Source organism: Nycticebus coucang, chromosome 5, assembly GCF_027406575.1.
Source record: "Nycticebus coucang isolate mNycCou1 chromosome 5, mNycCou1.pri, whole genome shotgun sequence".
Taxonomy (NCBI): domain Eukaryota; kingdom Metazoa; phylum Chordata; class Mammalia; order Primates; family Lorisidae; genus Nycticebus; species Nycticebus coucang.
The window spans coordinates 128,130,296-128,150,022 of record NC_069784.1 but is presented as its reverse complement, the minus strand read 5'-3'; the positions used below and the strand labels follow the sequence as shown (position 1 = coordinate 128,150,022).

The 19,727-nt window shown below is 38.0% G+C and overlaps 1 protein-coding gene across 2 annotated transcripts in view; it reads left to right on the top strand.

The window, feature by feature from the left end:
• SYNE1 (spectrin repeat containing nuclear envelope protein 1) overlaps nucleotides 1-19,727 on the top strand; it is a 467,802-nt gene that overhangs the window by 68,369 nt on the left and 379,706 nt on the right. For both annotated transcript variants that reach the window (XM_053590506.1, XM_053590504.1), the window contains exon 3: nucleotides 3,300-3,361. In XM_053590506.1, coding sequence (XP_053446481.1) covers nucleotides 3,300-3,361 — 62 coding nt within the window. The remainder of the gene's footprint in view (nucleotides 1-3,299; nucleotides 3,362-19,727) is intronic.

Sequence of the window (19,727 nt, the reverse complement as noted above, 5' to 3'; positions counted from 1 at the left end):
GTCAGCCAGCTTGGAGAAAAAGAAGAATTTGAACCACCTCTACCCAGTCATACTTCCCCGAGTCAGAAACGGCTCTTACAAATCAGAGTCTGTTACAGCTTCTGTCTCCGCACCACCCACTCTGCACGGTGGCTTCTCGAGCCCCGCCCTTCCTCTCCCCACACTGCCATCTCATCCACATTGTGATGCATTTGCAATGGGTCTGAGTTCTAATCTTCCCTCTCGAGCAAAAATCTAGAAATCACCTTCAACTCCTGACTCTACTTCCTTTTGATTCTACTTTTGATAGTTACCTTCTAGCTGTTTGAGGCACCTCGTCCCTGATGGCACTGCCCTGGAACAGAATTCGTCCCCTTGAGTACATTGCTTATTTTATTTTCCATTCTGAGATACATTACTAAGAAGAATGTGTTTCAGCTCCATCCAGATAAACATAAAAGATGTAAAGTCTTCATCCATTCATGAGTTGATGGGTTTGGGTTGCTTCCATAACTTGGTAATTGTGAATTAGTCAATTTTATTGTGTCCTTACACAAACGTAGGTGGTACGGCCTACTACACAGCTAGGCTGTATGCTATAGCCTATTGCTCCTAGTCTAGAAACCTGTATAGCGTGGTACTGTGCTGAACGCTGTAGGCAAATGTAATAGAAAATGATAAGTATTTGTGTATCCGAACATATCTCATCATAGAAATGGTGAGGCATTGCACGGCAACATTGGGATGGCTATGATGTCATTGGCAATAGGAACTTTTCAGTTTTTATAATCTTAAGAGACCACTGTCATCTATGACGTCCCTTGGTGCCACGATATTGTTACGTAGTGTGTGACTGAACACAGAGATAACGTCATAAAATGCTAAGAGAGCTATTTCAGGTCTTTGTCAGTAGCATTATGAAGAAATTATGTTGTTCAGTACTTTTTAAACATAAGTTGAGAGTCTTTCCCTGCATGTTTCTATTAATATTACTTCCCCAAATTAAACATTTGATTCTGTTGGTATCAGATTTAACCACCAAGTGTTGGAAGTAAATTATTCCAGTCTTCCATAAAAAGTGGGGTTTTGCTGATATGATGATGACATTTTAGGATTTTTTTTCTTTTAGGAAAATTCTAAAAGTAGAAAAATATTTACTTAGAATTCAGGTGTCTGTGTCTGATAATATAAAAAGTAGATCTTTAGGACTTGATAAAATCTATTTTATAGCCATTTTTTAATATTGGGAAGTAATATATTATCAGTAGATTATATACTTGAATTTATGAAAGTTTATTATGCTAATTGATTTTAATGTTTTTAAACAGTGACATTTTGTGATGTTTATAAAAGTATATAAACTCAAATGGAGTGTAGAAAATATACAATACTGTCATGGTAGCTATTTTAGATTTAGAATTGGATTTTATGTGTTTTAAAACCTAGCTGGATTAAGTTGACACCATTTTGCTACTACCAGACTTTATTTCCAGAACCCAGATATTCAAAGGTCAAACTGATTGAACTATGAATTTATCATTTTCACAAGTTTACTATTTGATATGATTAGTGTAGTAATTTTTATATGCCCTAATGGCTTAGGTACCAGATTACTGTTATCTAAAATGTGGCTCTGCCTTAAGCAAAAATACTTAACTTCTCTGTGCCTCAATTATCCTATATGTAAAATGGGCTTATGGCAATTGCTCTTAAAGGTTTTTGACAATAATTAAATGAGTTAAAAATATGATATATGATATCATAAATAAAAGGTAATTAATTAATGAAAATAATTGTATAATGTGATCTATCAGTCAGTATGTTAGTGCCGGGTACATAGAAGGCATTAATTTTGATACACACTTGAAAGTCAAAACAAAAGAGTATGCTCACAATACATGAGAAGTAATGGTATTCTGTTGATTTGAAGGATGACACATCTGAAGTTCCTCCATGTAAAAGGTTATGTCATTTATTTTCTTCATTCATGTCATTCTCATGGACCACACTTGAGGTACTGGGAACTTAGTTTCTGTGCTCACAGGCTTTGCATGCTAGGAGACAGGCGGTCAGATGTTCGAAGCTGAAGCCAGGGACAGGTCGGGGCTATAGGGCTAGAGATGTAGATTTGAGAATCATGCTCAGGGGTGAGGGATTGAACTTACGTCTTATTTATCTGTGCCTCCCACAACATCTAGTCTAGCGTTTTACACACAGCTGACACTCAGTAGAGGTGAGCAGAATGGATGGAGTTTACTTTTTCTTTTAGGGGTATTATTAAACTCTATCCCTCTAATTAAAGCCTTCCTGAACGTCCCTCTTTTCCTCCCTTTATTAATTTTCTCTTGCCACATAACAGATTACTACAGATGTTGCAGTTTAAAACAATATGCATTTATCGTCTCCCAACTTCTGGGGGTCAGGAGTCAATGCACAGCTCAGCCGCATCATCCGCTCAGGGGCTCACAAGGCTGTAGCTAAGGGGTCAGTTGGGCTTCATTCTCATTCAGAGGCTCAACTAGGGAAAAACCCACTTTCATACCTGCTTGTTTTGCCAGCAGAATTTATTTCCAGGGACTGTTTGCCTAAGGGCCCCGCTTCTTACTGGCTGTTGGTGGGAGGCTGCCCTCTACACGCGAAGGAGCCCCTGGTTTCCTGACACCAGCCCTCTCCATGGAAAGCTCACAGCAGGCTTGCAGGAGACTCTCCCTGCAGTCAGCTAAGGTGGGGTAACATAAAGTAACAGGGGCATGGGTGTGAGACCTCATCACTTTGTCATATCCTACTGGCTAGATGGAAGTCACATGTTCTGCCTACATGAAAATGAGAAGTCCTCCTGGTGGGACTTTGGGGAGGTCACAGTAGGGTGAAGGCACCATCTGACTACGTTCTTCGATTTATCACGTTACTGCATGACCCTCTACTGTTCATACACCCTTGCGTGTCCATCCACCTGTACTTTTTTCACAGCAGAGACCCTGCCCTGATCATCTCCCTCTATCGTTTTGAGTCTTGCATAAAATGTGGCCCTGAGTTACTCTCAGTGAATTTTTACTTTTCATAGCTTAGTTGGGTTATAATCGACCAGTGTACTTTCAATAAGTGAATGAAGGTAACCGTGGGGCTAACATGATGGAGTTTTCATGCAGATGTTGATAATTTTAAATGAATAGTCTCATTGATTACGTAGTGGGAGTTGTGTTGATTCTTCCTTCAAGACAATAATTGGTAGATAAAATAATTTTATGATTCCTTCCAGATTTATGTAACTGTGATACAACTTTATGATGTATATGTTATCTATTTTTTTTTTCTTCTAGATGAGCAAGAGATAGTACAAAAACGCACTTTCACAAAATGGATCAACTCTCATCTGGCCAAGGTAAAGGAGACTACCAGAGTTACGGGTTTACTGAGTTGGAGCCAATAACTCATCAGATGCACAGGGAAAAGGAATGTTACTATAGCCATTGTCACTGTTAAAAATAATTGGCAATTGGGCGGCGCCTGTGGCTCAGTCGGTGGGGCGCCAGCCCCATATGCCGAGGATGGCGGGTTCAAGCCCGGCCCCGGCCAAACTGCAACAAAAAAATAGCTGGGCGTTGTGGCGGGCGCCTGTAGTCCCAGCTACTTGGGAGGCTGAGGCAAGAGAATCGCTTAAGCCCAGGAGTTGGAGGTTGCTGTGAGCTGTGTGAGGCCACGGCACTCTACCGAGGGCCATAGAGTGAAACTCTGTCTCTACAAAAAAAAAAAATAATTGGCAATTCTGTTGGTTGGTTAAACTGTGGTGTTTGCTAACGTTGCCTCTGGGAGGAAATGAACTGATAGCTGGTGTCAGGTTACTTCATGTTGAAGAAATAGTTCACCTAATTGTTTCTTCTACAGTAATAGAAGAAATGTGTGTCATATCAAAAGGAGAATTTGTGCTGGATTTTTGTTTGTATGTGTTTGGAACAGAAAGAATGTTCTGCCCACAGCAATGAGTGAGTGGGCTGTGCTTAGCAAAGGATTTTATCTCAGGAGATCATGACCATACCTCTGCTCCCTCTCAGGTGCTCTGATTAAAAAGTAACCATGGTTATAAGACAGTATAAAGGCTGCAATCACTTGGAGATTTTCTACACTGACCTTAGATGGCATTAGGTGACTGTGCATTGCAATGTCTTTGAACATAAATACTGATAGAAAGTCAATTTCAATTTTGGTACATTATAATAGAATTGATTTCTTATACTGCTAATGGAAAAATAAGTGAACCATCACATTTGTAAAAATTAATTCAGATGCTAGGACAATTGTCTAAATTCAGTTAGAAGATCCTTCTGCTGAGAGCAGTGCTTATAGGATGTGAGGCCCAACCCTATGGGCACTTTTTGATTAGGGCCTTTTTTATGGTTCAGAACCAAAGTATAGAAATTTACTCTAGTCCCATGCTACAAATTAACTGCTTACTTTGTGTCTATGCTAGGCTTTGAAGATAGGGAGAAATTAGTAAGACACTTTCCTTGGCCTTGAAAAGCTCAAAATCCAGCAATAAAAGACTATGAGAACCTTGTGTCTAGATACAGGATATATTGGGATCACCTTTCCAAAACCTACCCGATGAGAGGAGAATCTTCTGGCACAGTAGCTGCCACCAGAATCTGCCCTTTTAATGAAAGCAGCAGGCCTGATTACTTTGGGATTCATTTTTCCCCAGCCCTGGTTGTTGCTAATTACAGAATTGTCATTAATTCGGGAAGATTTTCTTTTTCCAAAATGAAAATAGAATTAGTGTTTTTTCATAGTATAAAAGGGTTAGATGTTAATTTGTAAATAATAATAGTAATAAACCTCTTACAGAATGTAAAGAAATTAAAAATCATCTTAAATCACACAATCCAGGTATAACCACCACTGAAATATTGGTCAACATTTTTCTGCACACAGACACATACGGTTTCATATAAACCATTTTATAGGGTACTGTTCTGGAAGCTTCTGTTTCACTCAACATATTTTTCCATGTCAATAGATAGGACTACATAATCATTTTAATTGCCAAATAATAAACTTTATTATATTTATCTCCCTGAGTTAGCCAATTGCCTACTAATGGTCATTTATGTGGTTTCCAGTTGTTTAATATTATATAATATACAACAGTGCAAATCCTTGTACATACATCTTTGAACACATATATGGTGTTTTATTCTTCTTAGGATAAAGTTCTAGAATTAGGTGAATAGTGAATAGGTATGTACAGTTGTAGTTTTAATATATCCCAAGAACTTATGACAGGAAGTTCCTTGCATTATTTAAACATTCTCCAAAATTTTTAATAGTTAGGGATGTGAACTTGACCCTTTAATGATGGCAGTGATGAGCTTATTTCCCTTTCCTATCTGATGTTTCCTTATGTGGTAATCCCTGGTACACATAGGTCTGTGTGTACCTATGTGTTTTTGGAATTTTTTCAGGTAATTTTTTAGAATTGGAATTTTTTCAGATAATCTGACAACCAAACCATTTTTAAAAATTAAAATACATTTTATTCCTTGGTTGTGTTCCCTCCCCACGATTTTCTGTTGACATCTACCAATAAAGGTAAGAAAATGACCCATGTTGAAAATATTATTTCAAGATATTCATTTTAAATCACCTATCATGCAATATGATATGCCAAGTAGTTTTATCTCCAAGAACAAGAAGGGAGAAAAGTGCTAAATTGCCAAGAAGAAAATAAGTTTCAACTTTTTACTGGAATGTAAGCTATAAAGATTTTTGGAGGATCTTTATTGTCTGAAAAATTTCTATATGATAATCATGAGAGCTTTTGTTGATTTATATTAGAATGCTAAATTCTGAATTCTGTTATTACATTTTGCTACCTGAAATTGCCTCTTTAAGGTTTTTAAGTAAGTTAAAGAAATAAAAAATTTATTTTCTAGGACAATTTAAAAGACTCTATATTTAGGAAGAAGATTTATATTTCATTTCTTAAATTCATCTTTGGAAATTGACCAGTTCCAGAGGTAGCTTTAATAATAGGTAGTGGCAGGGTAAAGAGCTGCCAATTTTAGTTGAGAAGCAAGAAAGTTGGTCCTTCTGTCCTAAGGTCAATCTTGGGTGCATTGGGAGATGTTCAGAAGATGCTTATGAAGATAAACTTGGGAAAGTTTTTTAATAGGAAATTTTCATTTTTGTTCTTGGTTGCTTTGCTCAGTTGCAAATTCATAGAGTAAATTCATAAAATTTACTTATAATTAAAGTCTTACACTGATAACATTCCATTCCATTGTAACAATTCTTTGTAAATATTATGACAGCAGTATTAAGAGAGAGGATTAAAAAGAGTACAATCTGTTTTTTTAAACTATACTTTTCTTAAGACAAAAATCTGATTAAAAGTAGGAAAAATATGGGCTGGGCGTGGTGGCTCATGCCTGTAATCCTAACACTCTGGGAGGCCAAGGCAGGTGGATAGCTTGAGCTCATGGGTTCGAGACCAGCCTGAGCAAAAGCGAGACCCCATCTCTACTAAAAAAAAAAAAAAAACAGAAAAACTGAGGTAAGAAGATCACTTGAGCGGGGAGGTTGCTGTGAGCTATGATGCCACAGCACTCTACCCAGTGGAAAGTAGGAAAAATACCTACAGATTTTCTCTGTGTTTGTGTTTTCAATGCCGTATTTCTTACACAGACGTAATTTTTTCAAATTTGGGACTGTAATTATCTGTTCATTATTTTGATATGTGCTTTGCTTTCAAATTGAAGTCTTCATGCTTCTGTAATTATGCAAGGCATTGCAAATCACAAATCTTCAATGTACTGTAATATAAATTAACAAAAATTAGTAGGTTGTAATTATTTTATATACCTGATAATCCTTTTAGGGATGGGGCTCCATTTTTAGACACGGAACCTATAATTTTCTTTCTTTCCAGCAAGAAGCCTGTATCTTTCTATTTTGTTAGCTCTATTAATGAAAGAAGGTGGAGTTTTGTTTTTTTTTTTTAATTATCCCAATTTTGGTTTTGAGTGACAGTTTTTCAAAGTTAGGTTCCTGCCTCAGCTCTTGTAAGAACTCATTAAAATATATTTATAAATCACAACACTGCCGTTTATTGAACACTTATCATGTGCCAATTACTGTACCTTAGTAGTTTTATCTTTTACTTTATGTAGTCTGTACAACAATAAGCAAATGTGTCATTTTTACTATTTTATAGATTATGAACCTGAAGCTTAGAGTTAACTAATAAGTTCACTGTCACTTAAAGTCAGATTTTTCTTATGCCTGGGCACTGTCAGGCAAACAGGGATCCTATAGTAAAATTTATTTCTCCCATTTCAGCAGGTGGGAAGTCCACAGATCCTGGTGGTGGCAGATTTGGTTCTTGGTGAGGGTTTTCTTCCTGGCTTGTAGATGGACAGCTGTCTTCTCATTGTGTCCTCACATGCTATGGTCTGTCTTTTATTTCTTATAAAGGCACCGATCAATCCCATTATGGGGGCTTCACCCTGATAACCTCATTTAAACCTACTTAGCTCCCAAGGCCTTGCCTCCGAATATCATGGCATTGAGAGTTAAGGCTTTGGTCTTTGGTGAGACATGAACGAAATTAACAATTGTGTTGTACCCACATGCTTAATTGCTTATTTAGTTATTCAGTGTGCTAGAGATTGTAGATACAGTGGTAAACAAAGGCAGATATAGTCTGTGTCATCATGTTTTTGATCATCTGGCAGAGGAAACAATTTCAATATGTTTGTGATGAGTCCAAGAGAGGGGAAAGGCAGAGTGACAGGTGAGCATATGGCAAGCTCAGCCAAGCAGGTAATCTGAAGCAGGATGTCAAAAGATACTCAAAGGAAGACATATTTAAACTGGGGCCTCAGAAAGATCTTGGGATTGGGTAGATGAAAAAACCAATGTTTGCAAAAGCGGAGGGGTGAGAAAGCACAGCTGGTGGTGGCGGTAGAGGGAGCAGCTCAGAACAGCTGCAAGTGCGGCTTCCAGGCCTGTGATGGTAACTGACAAAACTGAAAAGTGGTCAAAGGCCAGTCATTGAAAAGTCTGGACATTGTGTTACGGGTATTGAAAAAGAATCTGTGGCAGGAGAATGAAATTATCACTTGGACTGTAAACATCTCTCCCCCTGCCCCTTCATGAATTAGAGCAGAAAGATTGGGGGTACAGTGGCTTGGCAGTGAGTCCAATGAGAGGTGAGGGCTGTGGTGGAGAATAGCAAAAAATGGACAGATTGAAATATGCTTGGGGGGGACTCAGTAGAACCAAGTAACTGACTGTAACCTTGAAGGAGGAGTTAAGGATGACTTCTTGGGCAGTGCCTGTGGCTCAAGGGAGTAGGGCACCAGCCCGGTATACCGGAGGTGGCAGGTTCAAACACAGCCCTGGACAAAAAAAAAGATCATTCACAGAGATAGGTAATACAAGAAGCCTTGGCAAAGGCTACTAAGTTCAGTTACTTTAGACAGAGAAATTACTTGGTAAAGATGGATCCATTTGATTTGGCGATTAGAAAGTTGTTGGCCACTGTTGGGAGTAGTCATGTTATAGTAGAAACCAGAATCCAGTCAACTGGTGAGTAAATAAGAGGTAAAGAGGTTAGGAGATTAGAGCACTTAGTTTATATAGAGTTAGCACCTGGTGCAGAAAATTGGCTCTGGGAGGAGCTGTTTTCATATAAGGGTGGGCTTGAGTGTGTGTCTGTACAGAAGGAGTAATCGAGAACCAGCACAGAAGCACAGACTGAGGAAGGAGAAAACAGTTATTCTAAAGGTACCAGGCTCCTGAGGAGGCGGGATGAGGGAGGAATTTGAAAGCATGGGTGGAGGGTGAAGGTTTGTACCAGAGAGAGAAATCTCCCTTTCTCTGAGACTAGAGTGGGAACAGGAAAGGTGGACGTGAGTGTGGCAGAGAGTTGAAGGTAAAGGTGGAGCGGGGTCTGAAGAGATTCCTTCCTGATGGCTATAGATTTCTTAGGCCTAACAATACAATCTTTGCATTCTTGAACAAAAATGTTATATTAGAACCAATATATCAAAATTAGTTAGAAAATGTTAGTCCTTTGACCTTCAAAAATCTACTGTAGAAAATTTCTAAATTTTATGTAAGAGCCATAGGCTAATGAACTTATGTAGTGCTATTTGACCACACAAAGCAAATAGTCTGAACATTTCTTTTCAAAAGAAACTTTGTAAAAATGGTATTTTAGAAGTGGAGATAGTGTAAATAATTTCATATGCATGTTGATTATATTCTGTTATCAAATTCTTACAGTTTCACATTTTCTCTCATTTTGTCAAATGGAATAGAAAATATTTATATTTGGCTATAAAGTAGATAGATGGCTCAGAAATAATCTCTCTGGAGGAAAAATAGGTCTCAAATAGCCATTTTTTAGTGTTTCCATAAACGGAGCTTCTTTTCAATATGCAACGAGCAGTCCTCTATCCTTCTGCCAGCCTTGAATTCATGGAGCTGTCAAGGGTAGGCAAGGGACATTTTAAATACTGTCTTTGGGATGAACATAGGCATGATATGAGCACCTTCTCACCCTTTAGAAAATTGAGGGGAAAGCATCTAAAACATCACTCAGGTTCTCTATTAAATGCTAGGCCTGCCATGACAAAGTACCACGTGTTGGGTGGCTTACGGGGAGAAATGTGTCCTCTCCTAGTTCTGGAGGCTGGAAGGCCATGCCCCTTCTGAGATTCTGGGTGAAATCCTTTTTTCTAAGTGTCTGGTGGTATCCTGCAGTACCTGCATGTCTTGGCTTGCAGCTGCACCACTCCAGTCTCTGCCTCTGTGGATGTCTGTGTCTGTGTCCAAATTTCCCCATTGGATATGGACACTAGTGACTGCATTTAACTTGATTACCCTGTAAAGACTCTATTTCCAAATGAGGTCACATTCTGCAGCACTGGGGGTTGAGACATGTCTTGGGGGGTCAACATATCTTGGGGGAAGGTAAAGTCAACCCCTTAAGCGATTCATGAAGAGCTTATTTTTGTTTCAATACCAAATTAGATTCATACGCTCCTTCAAAAGGAACACTTTAAATTTTCTATGTTTTTAAAAAAAAATCCATGCTAATTGTGATTTTGAATGACATTTTCATGGTCATAGAATACTACATTAGTGGTAGTTTTCATCTTCTTTAATTGTCTTTCTACCAACGGTGGGAAAAGATAACATGGAAACACTTTCTGATCTGAATTTTACTGGCATCTGTTTCCTTGTTGGGGTAGGGCTGTTAATGAAATAAGGCAGGAGGATAAAGAAGCAGAGAGGGAAAGGTAAATGTAACAATTTACTTCCAAAAGAATTTTCTCGTTTTTCTAAAGCTTCATTACATATGTGAGGTGATAAATATGTTAGTTATCTTGATTTATACATATCAAAACTCATGTTTACACCCTGAATATGAGTAAATATATGCAAGTTTTATCTGTCCATTGTCTATTAATACATTTGGGAAAAAAATAAACCTGCCTTAATTGATTAACCCTGTAGTTACATGAAGTGAACAATAAATTAGTTATTAACTAAAATATTATAAAAGAAAGTTACCATTTCAAAATGAATAGCATGTATTAATTAACTTATAGGATATATAGGATGTCTGTGAAGTTCATGTGCAACTTAAAATAGTTGATAGTTGACTATTTTAAATTGCATATGAACTAGTATTAGTTTATTAGTTTATTGATAACTTGTGTTAGTTTATTGATAATGTGGATATATATATCTCACAAAGCTTAGGCAGGTTAATGCACATTTTGCTAATATTTGTCACACTTTCTTCTTTAGAAATATTTTTTATTTATTCATCCATTTAATAAATAATTTTAAAGCTGTTTAATAAGTGAGGCAATATTCTAGGTCCCGAGAATGCAGCAGTGAATAAAAAAGAAAAAATAATGCCTGCCTGATGGGGTTTCTGTCTTAATGGGGAAGGTGGACAGCAAAGATGGTGGAGAATCTGTTCTGTTGAGAATAGACTAAAGATGGGTGAGAGCAGAAGGGAGGAGATAAGTCGGAGGTTACTGAAGTCATCAAGGGACTGATGACTTGGACGAAGATATTAACAGCAGCAGTGGAGGTGATGAGAAGTGGTTGGATTCTGGATAAATTTTGGAAGTGGATTTGTCAATAGATCCGATCTTGAATGAGCAAAAGAGAGGAGTCAACTTGAACTTTATATTGAATAAAAGAAATAATTTGGGGGACATGCTTCTTTTATACTCTCTGGTAAAAAGAACCTCATTACATCTGAGAATTTTTAAGAGTGTCATTTTCTGAGCAGATTTAACGCGGGGCAGGAAGGTAGTTTTTGCCTTTGGGATATTTATTCAGAATTGAATTAAATAATCAAGGAAGTGGAAATGATTATGTGATCTGTCACAGGAAACAAAAAAGAATGGGAACTATCTCCCCCTTCTGCTGATTAGAGGTGGAAAATGATCATTGTCATAGAGGAGGTGAGGGGGAAACAGATTACAGACCCAATGTTTAAATTACTTCACCTCATTTCTGGAGATACTTGGAACATTTAATTAGATTTTCTGAATAAAAATGACAGAACTTTCAGACATTAATTTTATTTGACTGTTGTCCGTGGTTATAGCTATGATTTTATAGATCTGGTCTGAGGCTGCTTTGGCCTCTTGACACGTTTTAGTGGGGTGGGCTGTGTGCCAGCATTTGGGGAGTAACTTCTCCACATCTGCTGGTTAACCTCTCTTCCCTTCCCACTCTTCTCTCTGTTCCTGTTGTTCAGCTTGTTTTTCCCACCCAGCAGATGTCCATCAGAGCAGGTATGAACTCCAGACTAGTCCTGGGGTGGGACTTGTCCCCCTTACACTGTCTCTCAGCCTGTGAAATTGTTCCTAGAAGTAGTGGTCTGTCTGGGTCTACACGTTTGGGCCACCTGTGCACAGCGGAGTTAAGGCCTCCCAGAACACACCTGAGAATACCCCTGGCCCTGAGTGCTCCCCACACACTGGACAGAGGCAGTTCAGTGACTATCGCAGGCCAGGACTCTGCTTCCAGTTCAGCAAGCCCAACCTAGCCGAGCCCCACAGGGAGTGTGTTTCAACCGAAGTGAGTGGCTCTCTGTGGCTTGTGCTTTTCCTTCAGGCATTTTCTACTGCACTTTTACTGGTGCCACTAAGTATCCAGCAGTGAAACTGTAGGGTGCTGTGTGTTCAGGAGTTTATAGTAAAATGCTGTATGGTTGACCATTTTATGGTCGTAAAATGTTTTGAGAACTCTTTTCTGGAGAGAGAAAAGCATCGAGTGGAAGACTAGAAGTGGTAAATGAGAACGGATTTGACCCTTTTCTTTACTGAAGACTACTAAATCCCCCATCCTGAAAATCGACTTTTTTGCTGCATGATATTGGTCACTAGAAACGCTAAAATTCTAGAAGATGTGTAGGTATCTGTTGATAAAGTAATGATATGCTAGCAATGTTTATAAATAGGTTTCTGTTTTATAAAGCAGCCACTATGGAAAGCAGTATAATAGTTCTTAAAGAAAAAATTTTTAAAAATACATAAAATTAACATATTTTTATTTCTGAGTATATATACAAAAGGATTGATCATAGCAGCATTAATCCCAGTAGCTGGAAGTTGAAAGCTACCCAGGTGTTTATGACAAACAAATGAATACGTAGTGTATTCATACATAATGTATATGGTACATTATCCACACAAAGGAATATCATTCAGCCTTAAAAAGGAAGGAAAATCTGGCATCTGCTGTAACCTGGATGAATCTTGAGAACGTTATGCTTTAGGATATAAGCCAGTCACGAAATGACAAATGCTGTGTGATTCCACCTCGATGAGATATTGAGAGCCGTCAAAATCATTGAAAACAAAGTAGACTGACAGTTGCCGGGAGCTGAAGGGAAGGCAAAATGGGAAGCTATTGTTATAATGGGTATTGAGTTTCCGTTTTTCAAAATGAAAATAGTCTAGAGATTGGTTGTGCAATGAGGTGCAAATACCTAATGCTACTGAACCGTACACTTAAAAATGACCAAACTGGTAGATCTTATTATAATATATATTTTAACATAATTGAAGGCTAAAATGAAGCTACAGTACTCCCTTCTTATGTAACAGGGATATATCTCAAGACCCAGTGGATGCCTGAAGCCACAGGCATCAACCAGAACACGTTTCTGTTTGCGTCTTCCACTCACAAATTTGGTGCCTTTCCCACCGTAACGAAGCACTTGTCATACGATGTGGCCATAACTTTTGTAGTTTGAGGTGTGATAGCAAAACAAAGCATGACTTTATTTTTCCTTGTTTACAACTTCATGGGTAAAAGGTCCATTTTTACTGTAGATCTTGGCATATTCGCATAGGATTTTTTTTCTTATTCTGTTGAGAATTTTCTCCTTTTCATTGGAAGAAGCACTTTGCAGCTTATCTATAGCATATCCAAATTGCCAGCTTCACTACACTTGTGCTTGGACACCATTATTAAGTAAAATAAGGGTGACATGAACACAAACACCGCAGTGGCATGACGAGGGATCTGATAACCTACATAGCTGCCGTGTGACGCATGGGTCAGTAGGGTCTATGGATATGCTGGACAAAAGGATGGAGTGGGATGGCTGGATTGGCATGCAGTTTAAAACTTAACAATTATCTTTCTGGAATTTTCCATGTAATAGTTTTGGACCATGGTTGACTGCAGGTAGCTCAAATTGCAGATACGATGTTAGGGGACTAGTAGTTAAAAAAAAAAAAAAAAAAAAAATATATATATATATATATATCAAGTTCCTCTGTAAATATAGACACCCATCTTATAGAACAGATTTAATTTGGGTCATATTTATGAATCTCTTCATTAAATGGGAATGGGAAGACATTGCAATGTAAATAACTGTTACACTCCCAACAGTGTTTGTAAACAAATAATACCCTAGACAGACATGTCAACTGTGCTTCGTTTTGTTGCAAGTAAATAAATTCAATTTTAGATGATTTAACCAAGGAGGGAGCGAGAGAGAGAGGTTTATGGCTACTGGGTGACTCTGCGTATTAGAAGGAAAGGCTGGCTGGGCAGGAAAGGGTTAATTCAGCAGGCCTGTGTTGCTCAAACCTTGTAAAGCTTGTCCTTAAAAATGGACCTCAGCTGGCTTCTGGGAGGTAACCTCTGAGCACTTGGATTATTCCACCTTAGAAGAGTGTTGTGTGCCTGAGCCCTTGAGCCACATTCTATGGATAGTCAACTTCAGTGTGTGGTGCCAGAGGCCTTGACCATGCTCTATCACTTTGATCAGATCATTTTATCTTAACAGTGTGATTTTGGTTAATACCTGTTTTTATTTCTTGTGGTAGGGATGAGGGAGGAGGTTAGAGTCTGAATGGCTCAAGCCAAGTCATGCAGGCACTGCTTGCCTATGTCCCAGACCCCCAATGAAAACCCTGACACTAAGGCTTGGGTGAGGTTTTCTGACTGTCACCCATCGTTGCTGGGTGACAATACATGCAAAGTGCAGACAATATTGCTGGGAAAATTAAGTGCATCCCCATGTGGCTTCACCAAGGAAAGGCAAGTCACTGGGCTCTGTGAGTTCATGAATAGTTTCTTCTGGACTTCCACACCGTGTGCCTTTTGCCTTTGCTGATTTTAATCTATATCCTTTTGCGGTAATAAACTGTCACAGTGAGTTGAAAGCTTTTCCGGGTTCTGCATGTCCATCTAGTGCAGCGGTTCTCAACCTGTGGGTTGCGACCCCTTTGTAACAATGAAAAAACATCCTGCATATCAGATATTTACATTATGATTCATAACATTACAGTTATGAAGTACCAACAAAAATAATTTTATGGTTGGGGGTCACTACAACATGAGGAACTGTATTAAAGGGTCGTGGCATTAGGAGGCATTAGGAAGTCTGAGAACCACTGATCTAGTGAATCATCAAGCCTGAGAGTGGCCTTGAGAACCCTCAATGTACTGACTAGCCCAGCCTTGAAAAAGACAGAGGCATAGTGGCTCTTGGGACCTCAGCAACAGGACCTGATGATGTTAGCCCTTTGGTCACTGCCATGGGGCAAATTGGCCCCAGCTATCTTCTGGATCCAACTTGGGAATATGATGTTCCCAATTTAGGTCATTCATATACCAAAGGATGGGGTGTAGCACAAACATGACCATTGGGGGACACTGTGACCCAGGCTGACTTGTGTCTATATGTTAATACACACAAAGCTTCTATTATTACTTTTTAGTCTTCCTTAAATCCACATTTAGAAGTACCTTTTTATTAATAAATTTATTGTTTATAGCAGAGTAACAGTCACTTCAGCTGATCAGTCGATGGTCAGTTATAATGCCTGTGCTTCCCTAGATTTCATGAAGTCCAAGGAGAAATATTTCTCCTAAGAGAAAGGGAATGAATTTCATTCCATGCTTTTCTTCTCGATGGTAAATAAAAATCACATTTATAGATTTGTATATTATTCAGAAAGTTAATGTTAATGCTTGCATTTTTATACTAAGCTGCCCATCTGACAATGTGGCTTGAGTATGTGGGCTCGAATCACAGTCCCTTAATAAGGGTGTAATGTCATCCACTGAGTTAGTGTCTCTAAGATTTGGGCTCCTTACTTTTAAAGAGAGGAGACTGTTCCCACATATGGTGGTTGTGAATACTGACAACACAACCTGTAAGAATTCACATAAAAGATCTTGACACATTTAGATGTTCAACAATATTTCATTCATTTTCTCCCTTTTTTATTCTCTTTTCTTTCTACTCTAATCACTATTAAAATGCCTACTAAATTTGAGTGTATAAATATCTAAGCTATAGAGACACTAAATATTGGAGTTCATATACTGTGTGTAGTCTATACTAAGACTAACTTGTCATATATCCTTTATGCACCAAATTTTTAAATTTTATGTGCAAATTTAAATGTGAGAATTCCTTAAATTTTCATGTCATGCCAAATAGTTATTTCTGATATCTTTTTTCAAAAGGAACGTAATTGTTTCTTGGGGCATAAAATTAACATGTAGCATAGAAGACATGGCCATCCTTTCATGAATAAAAACATGAAGCAGATGGTAGATAAGGGTTAAACATATACTGATACTTATAGACTACTAAAGAGACACAAGTGAGAGAGAGAGAGAGAAAGAACAAACCCACAGCAAGTATCATACTGAATAGGGAAAAGCTGAAATCTTTTCCTCTTAAGATGTAGAATAAGACAAGGATGCCCACTTTTACCATTGTTATTCAACACAGTACTGGAACTTCTAGTTAGAGCATCAGACAAGAGAAATAAAAGGCATCCAAATTGGAAAGGAAGAAGTCAAATTATCTTGTTTGTAGATGATATCTCACATCTAAAGAAAACTAAAAACCCCATAAAAATATTAGAACTGATAAGAAAATTCAGTAATGTTGCAGGTACAAAATCAACATAAAAAATCAGTAGACCCAGCCCTGGCCAAAAAGTGCAAAAAAAAAAAAAAAAAATCAGTAGCATTTCCTTATGCCAACAGTAAAAAAATATGAAAAAGGAACCATGAAAGTAATCCCATTTACAATAGCTGCAAACAAAATAAGATCCCTGTGAATAAACTTAAATAAGGAAGTGAAAGATCTCTATGGTGAAAACTGTAAAGCATTAATGAAAAAAATCGAAGAGGGCACAAGAACTGGAAAGATAATCCACACTCATGGATTAGAAGAATCAATATTATTATAAAGTTCATACCACCTAAAGCAATCTGGAGATTCAGTGCAATTCCCATCAAAATACCAATGACATTCTTCACAGAAATAGAAAAAATAACTCTAAAATTTATATGGAACTACAAAAGGCCTAGAATAGACACAGCCACTCTAAGCAAAAAAAATGACCAAAACGGGAATAATCACATTACCTGACTTCAAATTATACTATAGAGCTGTAACTATCAAAACAGCATGGTACTGGTATAAAAACAGACACATAGACCAGTGGAACAGAATGGAGAACGCAGAAATAAATCCATGCATCTATAGGAAACTTTTCTTTGGCAACAGTACCACTAACATACAGTAAGGAAAGGACAGTCTCTTCAATCAACAGTTCTGGGAAGACTAGATATCCAATGGCAGAATGAAACTAGACCCTTATCTCTTGTCACCCCCCCCCCCACACACACACACTCACACTTGTTAGACAGTAGATTATTTTCCCAAACAACAGGAAATGGTCAGTTATAATGCCTGTGCTTCTCTAGATTTCATGAAGTCCAAGGAGAAATATTTCTCCTAAGAGAAAGGGAATGAATCTCATTCCATGCTATTTAGGGGGCTGCTGTGGCAAAAGCAAAGGAGAAATAGGGTGATGAGCTCTGAGAGGTCTGCTGTGTTCATGAGTTAGCTACCAAGGGTGTAGCCAGGCAATGCCAGTGGTCCAGCAGCAGAGACCTATGCATTTGCCCTCTGTCTGTAGCCTCAGAGCTAGAACTTACAGCTTAAGCCCAGTTTGAGAAGAGCTTCTAGAAATGATAGCACAGAGGCAAAATTTCTCCTTCTCATCTTGTTCTCTCCCATCTCCCTATCACCTCAACCATAATTGTTTGAACCACCTCACACTCAGAACAAATATGTCTTGGGTCACTATAGAATGTATTAGAAAAGACCGGTAAGACCAAGAAAGAGTATAATTTTCCCAAATACTGTTTCCAAAAAGCAGAGAGCCTATTGCAATTTTCCATTAATAAAAAAAGGTAATTGCAGTCTTGAAATGTGTTTGATAGATTTCTACCTAGTGCTCAAAACTGGAGATCAGATCAAACTGCAATAGGGCCAAAACCACGGTGTCTATATTTCCCACTAAGTCAGGCCCCAGCAAATTACCCTCATTTCTAACTCTTCCAATGCCCTATGACCCGAGTCCCACCAAAGGAGCCATATTGGAGCTGTATTTGTATTTGTGATAGGAGAAACATTTTAGGTAAAAGATTTTGTATTAAAACATTGTTCCAAAAAATAAATGTGATGTAGATACATCTCCCCAGTTGATCATTTGCTAAATATAAACAATATCTTATGCAAAATGGGATGGCAAACCTGTCTAATGATTACTAGGGTTGTTTTCTTTCTGCTGTAATTTTTGATAAAGGAAGGTCTTTTATTGGTTTCACACAATACTCACACCCATTTGTTTAGTCAATCAGTGAGTCAGCCAGCAAGATAGGACGTTAGACGATTAAGTTTGCAAAATCACCCTAGAAAACGTGTTACACACTTTATTACGGAATCTGACTATGGTCATCTTCAACATACTCTATTCTCTGACACCAGCTCCTAGTCTACCCTTCAAAGCAGTTTTTCTAGGATGAGTTCACAAACTTCTTTGTCATACCTCATATGACAACAGCTCCAATGCCCATTCCAGAAAAAGAGTTCCAAAATGTCATTGAGGCAGGGACTAGCCAATGGTGTCAGTGCCTGGCTTCCCAAGGGGAGTAGTTTGTAGGTGACAGTAGAGATAGTAAGCAATGTAGCATGTAGCAGTTTTTCTAGGATGAGTTTGCAAACTTAATTGTCTGTCATCGTATGTTGAGTGCCTGCCACAAGTTTGACAACGTTCAGGAGAGGACACTTACCAGGCAGGAAGGATTCAAGAGTCATATCCATGCAGACAAAATTATATCAAGATCAAAGGAATCAGGATTGAGTTTGGTGAATGACCATAGTTAGGAAGAAGAGAGAGAAAGAGAGAGAGAGAGAGAAAAGAACTGGTCCCTGTGAATGAGGTAGTCTGAGTACAGAAGTTTGGGGAGGAACAGATCCAGGAGAGGATGGTATCAGCATTGTTGTGTGCAGTGAGGCCACAGGGCTACTGAACTGTTCAGCAGTCATAGCTGATCTATGAAGGTCAAATCCAGGAGCATCATGCAGGGAATGCTGGAAGGAAACAGGGGACATGTAGAGATACAAGAAAGAGAAGAGAGGCATAAGTGGGGTCAACAGAAAATGTTTTCAAAGTAGCAGAGATCTGTGTATGTTTAAAAGCAGAACAGATAGGTGGATGCATTTTAATATTTTGGTGTAAAGTTTTTTGGAATCTTTGTTATTGCATGGGAACTACCTGCTTTCTTTAAGTTTTTTTGTTTTTGTTTTTATTACATATCTAGGTTAACACAGTGTAGGAAAAACTTTGTGTTTGCTTATTGAACATATCAAACACTGATGAAATTTTTCTCATTGTTTCACTTATGTAAATTATTAGGATATGAATAAACATTTCAAATGATAAATAGATCATGTTTTTAATATGGCTCGGACAATAATTTTGATTATCACACCAGATGGTTTTCATTTTAATGGCTCCTTTTGTTCTGAATAATTTCATTTATATGCTTAGAACATAAAGTTGCTATTACATTTTTGCTGTAGAAGTTAGAAGTAGTGTGAAGGTGGAACTTTAAAGAAAATGATTGAAAATGAAAACTCATTTTTGAACATGCATTTCATGTTCACATGTATTTCACAGCATGAGAACACAAGGTGTTCAGCTGTTCATTTTATAAAGTGAGAAAAATACATTTAAAATTAGAATTGCATCATTTAGAGACTGTAATTTATGCATTCATGAGAGAAATATAAATGGTCTGTATCAGTGGGAAAAGAAAAAAAATCACATTTCAGCCAAACATTTGGTGATGACATAGCTCTACATAGAACACATTTT